The sequence below is a fragment of the Lipotes vexillifer genome, unplaced genomic scaffold (assembly GCF_000442215.2).
Source record: "Lipotes vexillifer unplaced genomic scaffold, Lipotes_vexillifer_v1.1 scaffold1201, whole genome shotgun sequence".
Taxonomy (NCBI): Eukaryota; Metazoa; Chordata; class Mammalia; order Artiodactyla; family Lipotidae; genus Lipotes; species Lipotes vexillifer.
In genome coordinates, this window is record NW_006783542.1 from 2031512 (window position 1) to 2048061 (window position 16550).

At 59.6% G+C, this 16550-nt stretch overlaps 1 protein-coding gene across 1 annotated transcript in view; it reads left to right on the forward strand.

The window, feature by feature from the left end:
• The window catches only part of LGR6 (leucine rich repeat containing G protein-coupled receptor 6), a gene marked incomplete at its 3' end in the record, with an annotated part of 95291 nt that overhangs the window by 64683 nt on the left and 14058 nt on the right, over positions 1-16550 (forward strand). Inside the window, 3 exon segments of the mRNA XM_007456168.1 lie at positions 14446-14514; positions 16274-16345; positions 16506-16547. Coding sequence (XP_007456230.1) covers positions 14446-14514; positions 16274-16345; positions 16506-16547 — 183 coding nt within the window.

Sequence of the window (16550 nt, forward strand, 5' to 3'; positions counted from 1 at the left end):
ATTCCTGAGGGGAGGGTTTTTAAAGCATCTGAAGCGGCAGAGGAGAGAATGTGGCAGACAAGCTGTGACCTGAGAAGGGGGGCTGGGCTGGGGTCTCTGCGCGGGGGGCCGGGCTGTCTGCCTTTGTGGCCACAGAGGGAAGCGGACAGGAGGTGGGGACCAGAGCTCCGGGCTGTCCTGGGCTCTCTGGGTGGGGCGCAGATCTTCCAGCCTCTCCACCTTCAACCTGATGCCCGGCAGGCCGGGGGGCCTCAGCCTGGGGTCAGGATAGCTGGGCATCTCCTTGCCACTGCACGTGGCTTGGGCCGCGTGCCCCCCCGCCCCCCGCCAGCTGTCACGGGTGGCCGGACAGTTAGACGGGACAGTCTAGGCCGCTCGGTCACATGCTGGGAAATGGACGTCTGGGGAGCTGGCGGGGCCGCCCGGAGCTACCCTCCGTGGGGACAGAGCAGACCTGGGGGGTTAACTGAGAAAACCCACCGGAGCCCCCAGCCAGTGCCCAGTCTCTGTGCCACATGTGACCTGTGCAAGCCTGCCGTGTGCTGGGTGCCTGGGGCCCCGGATGTAGGTGTGGCCAGCACCCCCTCGAGGCCTGGGCCGCAGCCGCCCTCCCTGGGGGATACGGAGCGCCGGGGCAGGTTTGGAGCTGCCTGGCGCCCAGAGAGCAGCAGGGAGGCCATTGCAGCTGCCCGGGGCCGGGTGGGGCTGTTAGCTCTGCCGGGAAGTCCGCTGGGGAGGGGCACATGCTGGGTGTGGGTTGTGGCACCTCTAAGAAGCCGACTAGCGCTGTTTCTTCACGGTCAGGGCAGCGCTGCTTGATTCTTTCTCAGGGAGCCCTGGGTGGCAGCGCAGGGTGTTGGGCTCGGCTGGCACTGGCTGAGCTTCAGAGCCGGTGCCGCTGGCGCCCGCTCACCTTTCATCCGCGGCACTGCTTGGCTTACTGCACAAAGCCCAGGGCCTGCGTCCACTTTACAGACGGGAAGGCCAAGGCTGAGAGACCTGCACCGCGGGGGCGGGGCAAAGCCTGCAGCCCGGCCTCAGCCACCCGGGGGCAGTAACGCCCAGTCTCCCAGCCTTGGGACCCAACGTGCGATTCCCCACCCTCGGTGACGCTGGAGTAAAGGAGAGCCCTGTGCAGAGCTCTGACGGAGAGGGCGCCCCAGGGGGACCGGCTGCGCCCCACCCCCTCCGTCTCCGGGGCCTGGATCTCAGCACCCCCCCGCCCCACCCCTGAGGGCTGAGTTCTTCCAGCTCTTGATCTCCCAGTAAAAAGGGGGAGCGCATTCCTACCCTCGATCGCCCGGAACTCGCTGGGGGGCCGGAGGGGCAGCCAGACGTAGAGGGGGGAGTGGCTAGGAGAGTGAAAGGGGGAAGGATAGGTAGTCCAACCTTGAATTGTTGCATAATTGGCCTGCCCTGCAGCCCCGCGGTTACCCTGGAGCTTTTGTGTGCACGTCTCTCTGGAAGGGCAAGTCTCCCTGGGGCGGCATCTCTGCACTTAGACCCTTCTCATCAGACCCTCCTGCCCAAGCTGTGGTTTGGCTCCGTCTGTGGCCTGACCCTTCCACCTGGGGAGGAGGGACCAGGTGCAGGCACACACACACACACACACACACACACACACACACACACACACACACACACACACACACACAGTCACGCGGGGCCCCAGCATAGCATGGGGGCACCCGTGGCCACGCGGCTTCTGTTGTGACCTCTGCTCTGAAGGCTAGGCTGCCTGGGTCCCACGCCCGGTTCTACACGTGCCAGCACGTGCCAGCTGGGTCAGCCAGAGCCGGAGACTTCACCCCCTCATCTGCAGGAGGAGTAACTGAGGTGAACATGCACCATGAGTCTCTCTTTTACTCCCAAACGGCCCACACGCCCAGGTGATCAGGGCAGGGGCGGGGCCGGGGCTCGGGCTGCCGTCCCACCCTCCCGCTGAGCAGAGCAAAGCACGCAGGCTCCCGGCGGTGGGTGGCGGTGGGTGGGTGCAGGCCTCCTGCGCTCCCAGGGAGTCTGATCACGCTGGGAGAAGCTTGTGGGAACGTGACTGCCGTTCCCCCTACGCTGCCCTCACCAGTTCAGACCCTGCAGGAAAGCCCAGCTGGAGGCAGACAGGACAGACTCTATCCTGTACCCACACCTCCTTTCTGCTCCTACAATGAGGATGCCCAGCCCCTGCGGGAAATTTGGAATCAGAGGTGGGCCAGCGCCCTGCCTGCCAAGTACTGTTTCCTCCACTTTCCAGATCAGACCAAATCCAGAGATTTGGGGTGAGATGCCCAAGTTTCTACAGTTTGTAAGTGATGGTGGAACCCAAGCCTCTGGCCTCCTGATACATCGCTCCATTTAGTGCCAGCTCCTGTGAACTCAGACCAATTACGGGACTTCCCAGGTACCTGGGCTGAGAAATAGGAGAAAGCATGACCCAGAGCAACCCTGGGAGGTTTCTCCGGGGAGGTCTCAGGGATCCAACGAGGCGCCCTGGGCCCTGAGGTCAGTGTTTGGAAATCACGCTTGGAGACCACGGGATGCTGTTCAGAACTGTCACGGATGGTCCTGGAAGACCCAGCTGCAGTTGCGAATAAAATTGTGCAAAAAGAAAAGAAAAGGCCCAACAAACATAATTACAACCTGAGCACCGCCCCGTACCAGCCCCCCAGATCTGGGGATTTGGTGTTTGCAACTCAGCTAGAACAGGGGCTGGACTAGGAGGGGTCTGGGGGCAACAGCGCCTTACCTTCCTTGGGCCTGGGTGATGGCTTCTGGGCCGCCTTATAACCTCATTAAACAAATCAGACTGACTGAGCCCCCGGGCTGGCTGGACCTCCCCGCTTCAGAGGGGAGCCTGGCGCCCCGGCAGGAACAGAAACCTCCGGGCTATAGCTCCCTCGCTAGATCAGGACCAGCATCCGGCAGAGGTCTGGGAGGCCTGCAGGACAGGACGGGGATTAGAAGATTCTGCCTTATGATCCAAAACTGCACATTCCATGTAAAACCTCCCTCCTCTGGTGCAGACACCCCAGGGATCTGCTTCTGCAGAACATTTTTACTTCACCAGCAGCCAAGGCTGCAATGTGTCCCTCTGTCTCCGCCTCACTGAAACCACCCAGGCCAACAGATTCTGCTCTAAACCGGCTTTGACTGGGTCCTGAAAGCATCCACCCACCTCCCAGTCCTGGGCCCGACGGTCAGCTTTAGGCCAGGGATGGACAACCAGGCAGCTTTCCACGGAGGTCCTTCCAGGGACTGGACTTGAGTTGGTGGACCTGGATTCAGACCTTGGCTCTGCCACAGGCGTGTGACACGTGCAAGTCACCTGAGCTCTCAGGAGCCTCAGTTTCCACACGTGGAAAATGGGGGAGATATTTTACAATTCGTGTAGTGAAATTCACAGCCCTGGAACCCTGTGGGTGCTTAATTTATGTTGGCCTCTCCAGCCTGTTGTCCCATTTAATGATGGACAGACAGCAATGTGCCTTTCCTCCCCCTTAGTTCATTAATGTTCTTTTCCTTCCTCCCTCTCTCCCTCATTCCCTTCTTTTCACAGCGCTGTGTCAGAAGGCAGCAGGGAGAGTGTTGTCCGCGGGTGTCATCTCACGGTGGCCCGAGCTGTGATCACCTCCTCTGTAGGGTGGACAGGAATTCCCGGTCAGTCAGGGCACCGCCACTGTATCAGTTGCCTGTGGCGGCCATAACGAGTTACCACAGACTTTGTGGCTTAAACAAAACAAAACAAAACAAAACAAAACAGAAATGTATTCTCCCATAACTCTGGAGGCCGGGAGTCCAGAGTCAAGGTGTGGGCGGGGTTGGTTCCTTCTGAGCGGCTGTGGTGGAACCTGCCTGGTGCCCCTCTTACCGTCTGGTGGCTGCCGAGGCCCCTGGTGTCCCTGGGCCGGTCAGTGCTTCCTCCAGTCTCTGCCTTTGCTTCACACGGCCTCTCCGAGCATCCTCTTATGAGGACCTTGCCACTGGCTCCACGGCCCACCCCGGTAAACCAAGCGTCTTGAGAAGATCCTCAACTTAATTATATCTGCAAAGAGGCTTCTTCCAAACGAGGTCACGTTCATAGATCCCCGGGGTCAGGACTCAGACGTGTCTGTTTGCGGCTGCAGGTCGATCCACTCCAGCTGCCTGCTGGCCGGATCCCAGGGTTTCCTGGCTCTGGCCCGACGTCAGCTTGTGAGGCCCGCGGCCGCTTGAGGCCAACCTTGTAGGAGTTGAGGAGCTCTTTCCTCGCCAGTTTTTAATCCTCTTACATTTGTGGGTTTATTAACTGCAAATTAGTGGGGGCTTGTGGCTTATAGAAGAATTTATTATTCCATATAAAACTTTTTTTTCTGGCTTTCCCCGCAGAACCACTAATGACTCCTAACAGGCAGAAAACTGAGCTCCGGGTGGGTCTGCTCTGCGTCCTAACCGGGACGGCTGTTATAGTCGTCCCCAGCAGGGCAGACCCTCCTGCCACCTCGCTCTGGGCAGTCGAGGTCACCGCGCTTATCACTGCTCCCCGCTGGCTCTGAGGGTCCTGCTCCCCCAGCCCCCGGGCCAGCTGGTGTGCAGTGCGGGTGGAGGGCCCGGAACCACGGGGCAGCAGGTTCCCGGGTGGACGCCGTGGAGAGGAAACCAGGAAGTTGAGGTGTGGCCCCAGGGCCCGTGGGCAGAGGCACCGGCAGGAATCGAGGGTCGCCGCCCCCCTTCTCTTTCTTTAGTTCTCCGGCCCCGTGAATATTACTGGGTGTCCAGTATGTGCCAGGCCCCTACTCTGGGCTCCGGGGGAGCATTTATGAACAAGAAAGACGTAGCCCTCATCACAGACTACGGGGCTCTAGGCCGGGAGTCCCGAGCGCCTCTGAACTTACCACTGATTCCGGCGTGTCTACCCCCAGCACCCGTGTCTGACCCCGGCGACCCCAAGGCTCAGCTCCTGTCCCTCTGCGTCCCCCACGGGCCCCACTCTCTTCCGTCCCGTGGATTTGCCGACGCCTCCAGCACGGAGGTCGTGGCTCCTGGACCCCAGACTCCCACGCCCACAGGCCTTCCTGCCACGCTCACTTGGGTGCTGACTGACATGCCAGCGGAGTCGCCCACGGAACCCCCCCCCACACTGGAAGTGTCCCCAGGTCTGCGGAGGCAGCTTTGCTGGACCTTGTGTGACGCAAGCGCTCTCCTGTCACGTCCCGCATCCGAGCTCCGTCTTCAGCTCACGGGGACGGTCTGAGCGCTTGACGCCCGCCCCCGTCCCCAGGCCGCCCGAGTCTGTCCCCGGGTTGTTGCCATGGTCTCGTCCTCGTCACTCTGCAGTCTGCGTCCCGCGCGACAGCCACCGGGACTCGAAACACAAATCCGATCCTGTTCTCTTCTGTCCAAACGCTCAGTGTCTCCCCGTCCGACTCTGGCCTCGGGTGAGGAGCCCCGCTCCCACCGGCCTCGCCCTTGCCAACGACGGGTATGGCCCGCCTCCCAAGCCCTGCCCTGGCTGCCTCCTGTGTCTGGAATGTTCCTTCCACAGTGATCTGCCTCCTGCAAGACTTTGCTCAGACGTCACCTCTAGTGAGGTCCTCCAACACCACCACTTTGCAGCTCCTTCCCGGCATCCTCCTTTTCCTGTTTCGTTTTCTCCACAGTCTGAGTCTTTGTTATTCGTTGATCGACGTCATCCGTGGTCTGTCCCCCGCTCTGTCCACTCTTGTACCTGCAGCGCCCAGCACGGCTCCTGGCGCAGGGAGGACGCTTGGCAGGTATTTGGTGAACAGACGAATGGGCTTGTGGCCCCTGGAAAATCCATTTCTCTGAGCTTCAGCTTCTCCCTCTGAGCTGTGGGAGCGATGGACCATCTCATCCACAAGGTCCTTCCCAGCTCTGGTCACCCGTACCCAGACCTCTTGCCAAACCAGACTTAGATATCCACAGCCCAGGAGGTAGCCCAGGTGCCCCAAGCTCTCTAACTTGGAGAAATGCCCAAGTTAGATGAGGTGGTCCCTCATCCCTGCCTGACGAGAGGTCCCCTTCCCACAAGCCCTGTGGTCCGGACCTTGGGGCCCCGCCTTTAGGCCAGCTGCATTCTGCTGTGACCAGGAGCGCCTCAGAGCCTCCGGTGTCCTGCATGGATGGGCCCAGCATCCAGGTTGTCCAGGTGAGGCAGTGCTGCCCACGGGGACCCACCCACTTCTGTAGGACCCGGTCCTGCTCTGAGTATCATATCTTAGAGTGACAGGCTTTTCTGGGCAGGGTGGTGAGAATGTGAAATGTCTACAAACCTCGACCCAAAGAACTCGGGAGGACCGGAGGCAGAGCGTGACTTAGGTTACACACGGGTGGGCGTCTGGCGGATGGGGTGGGGGCCAAGCGGGATGCGAAGGGGGTGCTCTAGCCCAGGATGAGGACGGCAACTTCATCCTCGGGGCAGCCCGACAGCGGCTGCCAGTGCAAGGGGATCGAGGCAGAGGCGGAGCCCTGGCCACCGGGACCCCAGGGATGACCCCGGGCGGGATGGACTTTCCCTCTCACTTTCCTCCCAGTCCAGGGTTCTCTGATCCCCGGCGCCTCCTGAGGGAAGGCAGCATGTAGTCTCAGTGTCAGGACCAACAGCTGCATTAAAATCAGCCATGCTGCTGCATCAGGGACATTCTGGGGTTTTTTTCTGGCAAAGAAGAGGGTATGGGTAGAGGGAAGGGGAAGGAGGGCATGCCCATCTCTCCAAAGAAACTGAGGACAGTTTTACTAATTGCTGCATTTGTTAATGGGTGGCCTGGTCGGCAGGCTGTTTAGACAGTACAGCAGTGCTATGAGTCGTGAAGTTTTGTTGGCTCCTGGCTCACCAGGACATCTGGCCCGAGTGTGCGGAGTCAGACTTGGGGCCCGGGCTCAGCAGTTAGGACTGGTAGTGTGCTCACCGCGCTTAGCCGCCTTCCCTGCTAGCCTTGGTAGGTAAAAGTGGCTCCGACTGTCTGGGGTTTGTGTTTCGCGTGGGAGCTGGGCCCCCACATTCCTCCACATGCCTTTACCTGTGATCTGGTGATAAACTCAAACATCAGCCTTGAGAATAAAAGTGTAAGTGGAAACCCAATTAATGATATTAATCTTCCCTGATGGCTGTGGAAAGTAGAGGCCAGCTTGTGTGTGTGCTGTCTGTTCTGGGGCCTCGTGTCCAGGAAAAGGAAGACGGAGAGAATCGCGTTGTGTGAGCACCCTCCGTGCGGGCTCTGGACCAGATGAACAGAGTGCCTTGTGCGGTGGGCGTCCCTGAGTTACAGGTGAGGGAGCAAACAGCAAAGTTCAGTGACTGGTCCAGGGTGACGCTGCTGGTCCCAGACGGCAGGAGCTCTTCCGCTCACGCCAAAGCAGAAAACTCACAGGAGACCCCAGCCTCCAGCTCGGAGTCACCTGCCTCGACCTGCCTGTGAGCGTCCGGGGAAACCTGACTCCCCCTCCACTCACCGTCTCTCCCAGTCTCCCCAAAACCTTGCCCTCGGCCCTGCTACCTGGAGCCCAGCGGGACTCGCTCTGCGTAGCACGGAGCCCACGTTAGCCCGGGAGCCAGCAGGACTGGCTTCAGGGCCTGGCTCTGACGGGCAGAGATCTACCACTTGTCTCCGAGCCTCAGTTTCCCGATCAATAGAAAGACGGGGCTGGACAAGATGACAGTAAAATCCTGCCAGCTCTGTGCTCCGAATACACAGCGAGGCTCCCAGGGTTCCCAGGAGTGGCCATTTTCCTCACAGCCCGATGGAAGGAGAAACCGGGGCTGCGGGTCCTGGAGCATCACGAGGCTGGGGGCGCCTTTCTAGCTACATTTGCCGACGACGCCATCGGTCCCGGCTGGATGTGGCTGGGACAGCTGAGCAGACGACGGGGAGGATTAGCCACAGAACTGCGCTTCCAGGGCGAGTTCTGGCTGGAGCTGGAAATGGGTTCTCTTTAACCTCAGCCCTTCCCAGCTGCAGACAGAACAATTTACTCTTCCTGGGCCTCTGGCTGATTCTGGGTTATTAAATATAATAGACTCTACAGCCACGGATGAGTTTTCCAGCTGAAGTTTAGGGCATCGTAAATCACCTGTGACGGAAGAATCAGACTTGTGCCAGGGGAGGCCTTCCCTGCCGTCCCCAGGAGCCTGCAGGTCAGAGCCTGACCCGAGGGCCGAGACACAGCCCCATGTGGCCAGCTGCAGGGCGCTCAGACCATCACCCTGACAGTGGACCTTCATGCACGTGGCCGGTGCCTGGGCTCGGGGAGATCCACAAGGGGATCCATTTGCTTCCTGGTGCCAACAGGCTTCCCGTCTCACGTGGGAGACAGTATGTACCCAGACCACCCCGTTCTGGACGCCAACAGCTGGGGCTACAATCCTGGCGATTCCTTTCCTAGAACCGTGGTCCAGGGATGGTCTCCCCCTGTGCCTCAGTTGATCTCCTGCAGAATGGAGGTGATAACAGTACCTGCCTCAAAGGGCTGGCGTGGGAATGAGATGAATTACGATAGTAAGTCACCTAGAACCGTGACTGTTACCCAGTGATTACTATTACTATCATCATCGTTATTGTCGCCACCACCAGCGTTGTCACCCGTCTCACCCTGACCCTGTTTCTGGAGAAAACACCAGGAGAGTTCTGGAAGAGTGAGTAAGTCGTCCTGACTACAGGGACTGGGTGGGATTCAAAGGATGACTAGGGCTTTGACAGCTGAGGATGTGGGGAGAGGGCATCGGGCTGAGGGCAGAAGAACCACAGCTAAACACAGGAGGGGGTGAGGCTCCGCGCGGGTGAGATGGCAGGTGGAGCTGAAAGATTGCTCAAGGCGTTGGAGCCCAGGAAGGCCCCCGAATGCTGTTCTGTGAGTCGTGAGAAGCCTTTTCTGAGTGTTCCGAAGGATGACAGCATCAGCTTTGCATTTTAGAAGCATCTTTCTGGCAGGTGTGTAGTAGCTGAGTGGGGGCTTCAGACTCAGGTTCGAGGCCGGATGTGACGCCAGGTCAGTGGAATGATATCTAAATTGCTGTCCCCAGGAGACCAAAGCATGAACCATAGCTCAAGTTTCTGGATCGTGTAGTAGCCCCAGGAGGTGCTTTTCCTCGGCAGGTGGCCCTCCTCTGTGTGGTGACGCAGGGATCTGGCTTCTTGGGGTCCTGCCGTCCCCAGGGCCTCATTGTGCTTGGCATCTAGCTGGCAGAAGGGCGACGAGGCTGTGGAGGGGGCAGTCTGGCTGCCTTGTAGGCCCTGCTCTCGAGGTGGCAGGCGTCACCGCTGCCCGCCTTCTGAGGACCAGTGCCGTGGCCAGGCCTACTGCAGGGAGCCGGGAAGATGCCGCACCTGGCTGTGGCCCCTGTTACAGCGGGCCGCACTTCCGTGACGGTGGGAAGGTTCCATCTGTGCCTCTGACACCTCGGCCACTAGCCACACGTCGTGACCAAGCAGCTGAAGTGTGGTCGGTGTAGCTGAACTTTTACTCACGTGTCATACATTTACGTGGCCGACGGGGCTAGGGGCTGTGGCACAGGCAGCGTGGCTGCAGAGAGAGGAGAGGGTGGGTTTGGGAGACACAGTGCTCTCCGCCTTGGCCAGTTAACGGCTGGGTGTGGTCAGGAACCTTCCTTAATTCCTGTGCTCACTTCCCTCGACTGTAACAAGGGTGTAACGGGAGCAGCTCCCGGCGAGGCAGCTGCGGGGCAAGAGGTCGTTGGGGTGGATGCTCGGTGCCGGAGAGGTTGTCCCGGGGACGACCTGGAGCCAGGGCTCGGCCGGGGAGCGCGCGGCCCCTGCCCCGGCCTCACCTGGAAACAGTGCCCTCTGCTCGACGGGGCCACGATGCTTGTTCTCCAAAGCCCGCCCCTCGCCCCCCGCAGGCCTTGCTCTCTGCCCTGGCGTCCCGCCTGCTGCCTGCACCTGGTCCGGGCGCCGCATCCCCGTGGAGCCCTGTCTCTCAGCCACGTGCATCTCCAACCCCACAGGCCCTGGTGTTGGGTTTGTGGGACCCGCCACATCCTGCGCAGCCGCTCATCCCGCCGTCCAGACGGGGTGTCTCCCATGCGTCTCTGCACCACCCGCTCCACCCAGTGGAATTCTCTATGTGTTTGGGGCGAGCAACAAACCCCCGTTGCCCTGAACTGAATTCCTCGGGGGCAGAGAGGGTTGCGGGGACGTCCCTGGGACGTTAGACCGGAGGTGACATAGAGGTGACATCTACGCGGCCGGGGTGAAGCAGGGCGTGGCAGTTACCCTTGAATCTGTGGAGACATCCAGTTGGAAAACATCAGGCTACCTCTTTGGCACGTGGTTTGCAGAATTCTTCTTGACATTTGCACCATTTTCATTCTCCCACATTTCTCTACAAGAATAGCCTTTTAGTTCACGTGCCTTGTACCACATGCGTTTCCCCACTGTCTGTCAGACCGTCCCTGGTAAGATTCCTGACCAGAAACTGCCGAGGAGGGCTGGAACCAGTCGGTTTGGCTGCTGGACGTGAGTCCAGTGAGGTATGTAAGGGCTCAACGACGGCGAGGTCCCAGGGCACCTGTCCCAGGCTCGCTGGCCCCGGGCAACCCTGAGGGTACCGCTCAGGACTGTCTGGTGCCTCTTGACATCGGCCTCAGCATCTTGAGGCTGTCCCCGCAAATACTCCAGGTTCCTGTAAGAGTCCATTAATGTTTCTTATTAATCAGCTTGTCTAGACCTTTCACTGACTCACTCAGACAACAGTGTTCGTTGAGCGGCTGCTCTGTGCCAGGACCCTTGGGTTTCAATTAGAAAACAGCAAAGTTTCTATTTTCAAGGAACTTTCATTCCAGTTTGGTGGGAAGAAAATAAACAGATATCTGTCAGATGTCAACAAGTTCCATGAGGAAAAAGAAAGCAGGGTATCTCGTTGTTATTGCCGCATAACAATCACCTTAAAGCTTAGTGGTTGAAAACAACATTTGTGATTTCTCGTGAACCTGTGCGCTGGCCGCTCTTCTGCTGAGCTGTCCCACGGGCCCGGCACAAAGCTGCCTTCCGCCGGGGCTCAGCCGGGCCGCATGGGGCCTTGGTGCCGGCCACCCGCCCTCTCCACGCGGCCCTCGTCCTGCGGGAGGCCAGCCGGGCCCTCACATGTGGTGAGGGCCCTCCCAGAGGAGACAGAGGCTGTGAGGGCTCTTGTGGCTCAGGACGGGGCGGCCCCACGTCACTTCCACCCCGTTCTGCTGGGCACTGCCGAGTCTCCAGGAGCCGGGATGGCGAGGCTGCAGGGGACTCGGGCCACTTTTCCGGGCAGCTTGATTGAGCTGTAATCGACCATACGACGCTGTGTAAGTTTAAGGTGTGCGATGTGATGATTTGATTCACTTATGCTGCCAAATGATGAGAGCCGGGGCCACCTCCGATCGACCACACAGGGCAAGGGAACGGCGCCCAGCGGGCCAGAGGGGGCCTCCTGAAGAGGGCTATTGGGGCAGAGGCCTGAGGGGACGGAGGGAGTAGCTGTGCCGATGCCTGGAGGGTCCCAGGCAGATGAAATTGTGAGCAAAGGCTCTGGGGCCAGACCTGGCGGGCCTTTGCATTGAAGATGAGGCTGCAGTATTAAGACTTCTGAGGGAAGGTGCTCCCATGTTACTTGTGGGAAATCTAGTTCTCCTGGGGCAGCAGAGGAGGGTTCCTGAATGCGCTGAGCCAGGTTGAAGGGGGCTCTGGATTTGGAGACGGTGAGACGGGAGGGTGAATCGTTTGCACAAGCAAAGGTCAGGAAAAAAATTTACCTACTCCGCCTCTGCCTCCATCCCCGACCCTCTCGGCCTGGCTTTCCAGGCACCGTCTGCCGCTCTTTGTAGAACCCCAGGAATCTGCAAACTCCTGCAGCACCTCTGGTCTCAGGAAGGTGCGTTGCAAACCCCCTGCCCTCGGTTCACCTTCCCCTCATGCAGCCCGGGGGGGCCTCTCTGAGCGAGTCCAGGTGTGCACACAGGAGGGGAAGGTGTCTGGTTGCCTAAAGGACAGGGCAGAGCAGAGCAGACCAGGGGTTACCCGAGGTCACCAGGGAAGTCTGAGTGGAACCCGGGAGTTTTTGTGTGTGTGTGTGTGTGTGTGTGTGTGTGTTTGTGTGTGTGGAGAGGGGCCAATTACCCAGCTCAACATTCACTGGGCCGGGCGCCTGGCTCTCCCTGTGGACTGTTAGGTGTCATGACCCTGCCGTGTAGAGGAAATCTGTCACTGTCTCTGTGTTGACCTGTATTTACCACAAAACCTGCAAGTCACCAATTAAAGGGCCTCCCCGTGGCCCTGTCCTGGCGCTGGATGGCCTCGTGAACGCTGTCAGGGCAAGGGTGGCTTTCAAAGGCCGAAAAGGTGGGCTGGGGTCATCCTGGGGGCTCCAGAGGACACTGCACCTGAGCCATCCCTCCCCTGCCAGAGCGGCGACCCTGTGCTCCAGCTGTTACGGACCAGGGTTCTTGGCCTCCTTTATCAACAGAAATTGATCAGAGGCCAGACAAGAAACTCAGGCCGGCTTTACTGGGGCCCCTGCTGCAGGAGTGGGGATCGAGAGCAAACAACAGGCTCCCTTGCTGGCCCGCTCTCCGAAAGGGGGGCGAGCCTCTTCCTTTTGTGGGGTGAGTCCAGAGGTCAGGCCAGAGGTCAGGCCAGAGGTCAGGCCAGAGGGGGGTGGCTTAAGTGTTCCGCCCACCCCTTGGATGGTGGTGTGTGCAGGGGGCATGCGCAGTCCCCCGCTTTGCTCCCGACCCTCTGCTTTTGCTCCAGGCTCTTCAGAGGTGGCGCTTGGGGTTTTGGGTCTCTTCGCATCTTTTGTCCAGAATTTGCCCCAACTGTACACGCACACGGTTATTTTTTTTTTTTATTTTTTATTTTTTTTTTCTTGCGTTATGCGGGCCTCTCACTGTTGTGGCCTCTCCCATTTGCGGAGCACAGGCTCCGGACGCGCAGGCTCAGTGGCCATGGCCCACGGGCCCAGCCGCTCCGCGGCATGTGGGATCTTCCCGAAACGGGGCACGAACCCGCGTCTCCTGCATCGGCAGGCGGACTCTCAAGCACTGCGCCACCAGGGAAGCCCGCACACGGTTATTTTTAGTCCCACACAGTTTCTTTGTATTTTGTGGCTCGAGGAGAGATGTGTCCAGGTGCCAGCACTGCAGCAAAGGGGCCCCGGTCCCAGCTTGGCTCACAGCCACCGGCTTGTAGAGGTGCCAGGATGGCACCCCCAGATCAGGCGCCTCCTACGTAGGGCCGAGGCACTGGCTACTGAGACAGAAGCCAGCTTTACAGCTTTGAAAGCCGACATCCGTCCTGAAGTCTCTTGGTGGGGAAGGGGGACATCCTCTAAAAGTCCCTGTCGCTCTTACCCACCCCCCCGTTCCCAGTCTCCACTCCTCAAAATGCGCACCCCTCTTCCGGCAGTGTGGGAGCTGGGTTCTCAGTCCCCTCCTAGGACGATCAGCTTTGCTCTTGGTCGCTTGCATGTCTCCTCCTGCCCTTAGCCGTATCGCCGTGAAGGGCGCAACGCCTGGCACTGCTGCGACGAGCCTCCTTTTACAAATATCTGCACCCCTGGCTGCAGACTTTTCTGTGGGTTGAATTCGTGGAAGTGGAGTGACTCATTGTGAACCTTCTCATTTGAAAAGATTCTGTCAAATTTTGCCTAAAAGGTTGTGCACGTTTAAATGCCCACTGAGGGTTTATTGGAACGCTGTTTCCCCATACCCTGGACAACCTGGGTTGCTATCGCTTTTCAACATCATGTCCAATGTTTTCTTTCTCTCTCTCTCTCTCTCTCGCTTTCTTTCTTTGGTTGCGCCGGGTCTTAGTCGCGGCAGGCGGGCTCCTAAGTTGCGGCATGCACGTGGGATCTAGTTCCCTGACCGGGAATCGAACCACTGGACCACCAGGGAAGTCCCTCCAGCGTTTTTTGATTATACACATGATATATGTTCACTGTTTACAAAAAAGGGGGAAATGCAGAAAAGAGTGAGAGAAAATAAAGATTAGCTGTCACGCCACCACCAGAAGGTAAGACGTCCTGTCCGTTTTTGCAAAAGACGAGAGCAGAGGCCACAGATAGCCAAGATGGTCACCTGAGGAAGCTTCCAGAATCCCTCGTGCCGGTGACAAGGTGTTAAAAATTGCCCCCTCCTCCCCAGGCCCCCTCCCCATCCACTGGTGTCTTCAAAGGCTTGAGATACTCTCCTGAGCCCGGGGGGCTGTTCGGAGAGAGTTGGTTCCACTATCCACCCCTAAGTGTCCCCTCAAAACAGGTCTGTGGCCGGGAAGGCCCCCCGCCGAGGTCTGGGGGCAGCGATGGGAGAGGAACAGCCCAAAGTGTGTTCCGGACATTGCCCCTGGGCCCGGCAGGCTGCCAGACCCTCTCTCCAGCCAACCCAGAGCCAGCGTCCGTTTCCCGGAGCCTCTGATGCGCCCTGGGAACTGCCCTCCAGCGACTGTCCTGCCTTCTTTCCAGAGACCTGAATTACAACCAGCTGCACGAGTTCCCTGTGGCCATCCGAACGCTGGGCCGCCTGCAGGAACTGTAAGCTCCTCTGTGGGGTTTGGGGTGTCCTCTATGCCCAAGGGCCCCCCATGCCCTCACCTCCCGAGGTCCCGACCTCCCAGGTCAGCAGTCACAGGCCTCGGAGCTGGCTCTGCCCCACCCCCCGACGGCCACGGCTTGTTTTATTCTAAAATGCATTTGCTCCTGCTAAATGCAAACCAGGGGTGAGACAGACACCAGCCGTCCCCTAGGGCTTCAGGATGCAGAGTACAGGGGCAGGACAGAGCAGCTCAGGGTCGGCATGTAACTCCGACCCTAGATCGTATGATCTTAGCTAAATAGGTCTGGGTATCCAGAGAGCACAGAAAGAGCGCTGTGGGCTCACGTGTCTGAGATCAGACTTAGAGGGTGGACAGGCTTTAGGCGACAGTCGGGGAGGAGGACCAGTGGAGATGAGGACCCGGCGTGGCAGTGAGTACACAGAGGGGCGCTGAGCCAGTGGGGAGACAGCCTTCGGGGAGGAGGGGCCGCCGTGTAGCAGGACGGGCTCTGCGTGGTGCTGACCAGTTAAGGCAGCGGATGTTTACGACCTGAGCCCAAACCTCCAGGCAGCACTGGATCTGTTCTCACGGCCACCGGGGCCTTTAGCACCAACTCCATGCCTCCCCCTCGCCTGGTCCAGCCGGCTGACAGTGTGAACGCTGGGAAGCAGGTGGGGAGTTGGGCCAGCGCAGGGGAGGGTCCGCGTGAGGAATGGCTGCACGCCCCCCACTGCCAGCGAATCACCAAGGCCTGCCTTTCCCCTGGAGCCGGGAAAGGCGGGGAGATTTGCGGGGTCTGTAGGGCGTGGCCGGAGCAGGGCGTGCAGAGGCCTGGGAGCAGGTGATGTAAGCTCGGGGGGGAGAGAGCAGAGCCCTGGGGTAGCAGCAGCAGGAAGGCACACGCGTGGGGCGTGTCTGTCCACGTCTGTTGGGAGGAGCAGCTTGAGGACAGGGCCTCCTGTCTTGTAAACTTCTGAATCCCTCGGAGCTCGGCTCAACCCCAGCCACGAAGCGGGTGATCAGACACGTGCGATGAGCGAACTCACGCAGGAACACTGACCGAACAAAGCAGGCTGGGTGGGCGTTTGCTGCGGGTTAATTTCGTGAATGAGCGTGGAAGTGATGAGAGGAAGGAGGATGGGTCCCAGAGGCCAGGAAGACGCACAGAAAGCAGGGGTCTCTGGTGAAAAAAGGACGGCAGAGGGGGCTGCCCAGCGGGGATTGTGCCTTTCAGTCCAGCATTTACTTGGAACTGTCCTCCCCGGTAACCAGGTGAACTGTTCCCAGCTTCTGGAGCCTGGACGTCCGGGGGCCACGCCCCCTTTTCTCCACGGTCACGGGCGTGCCCCCTACGCCCCCACCCCCTGCTCCGCTCCTCAGTTCAGGGCCTTGAGGCCAGGTCTGGCTCCATCTGGGGACCACTGCTCCTCCAGGGGCCCCTGTTTCTGCGCTCCCTCCTCCCATGCAGCCTCAGGTCCCCCTGGGGGCCTCCAGGGTTCTGCCCTCCTTGGGGTCTGGGGCCAGCCTGTTCCCCTGAGTGGCTCTCACAGTGCCCTCAGCCCGGGCTCGCCCTTTCTCCTTTCCACGGGTCGTTGAGCAAAGAGGGAAAGTCACAGGCAGATGTGCAACCGGGGTCCCCAGGCTGACGCCCCTTTGGGCCCACGGCCTTCCTGCCCGGCTGTTGGAGAGTGTCCTGGGGTCCCCTGTCCCTGTCCACGGGCTCTCCGCATCCTTCTGACGCCCGTGTCATCCCCCAGGGGTTTCCATAACAACAACATCAAGGCCATCCCCGAGAAGGCCTTCCTGGGGAACCCTCTGCTGCAGACGATGTGAGTCCTTGCTCCTGACACGTGTTGGGGGAGGACGGGGTTGGCAGGCGGAACTGGAGAGGGGCTCCCCGCGTGCTGGTCTCCGCGGAGAGGGGAGAGCAGACACCTGCCTCGGTCCAGCCGGGAGGGCGAATGAAGGGCTTCGGTGTCTTTCCTGCAGACACTTTTATGACAACCCGATCCAGTTCGTGGGGAGGTCGGCATT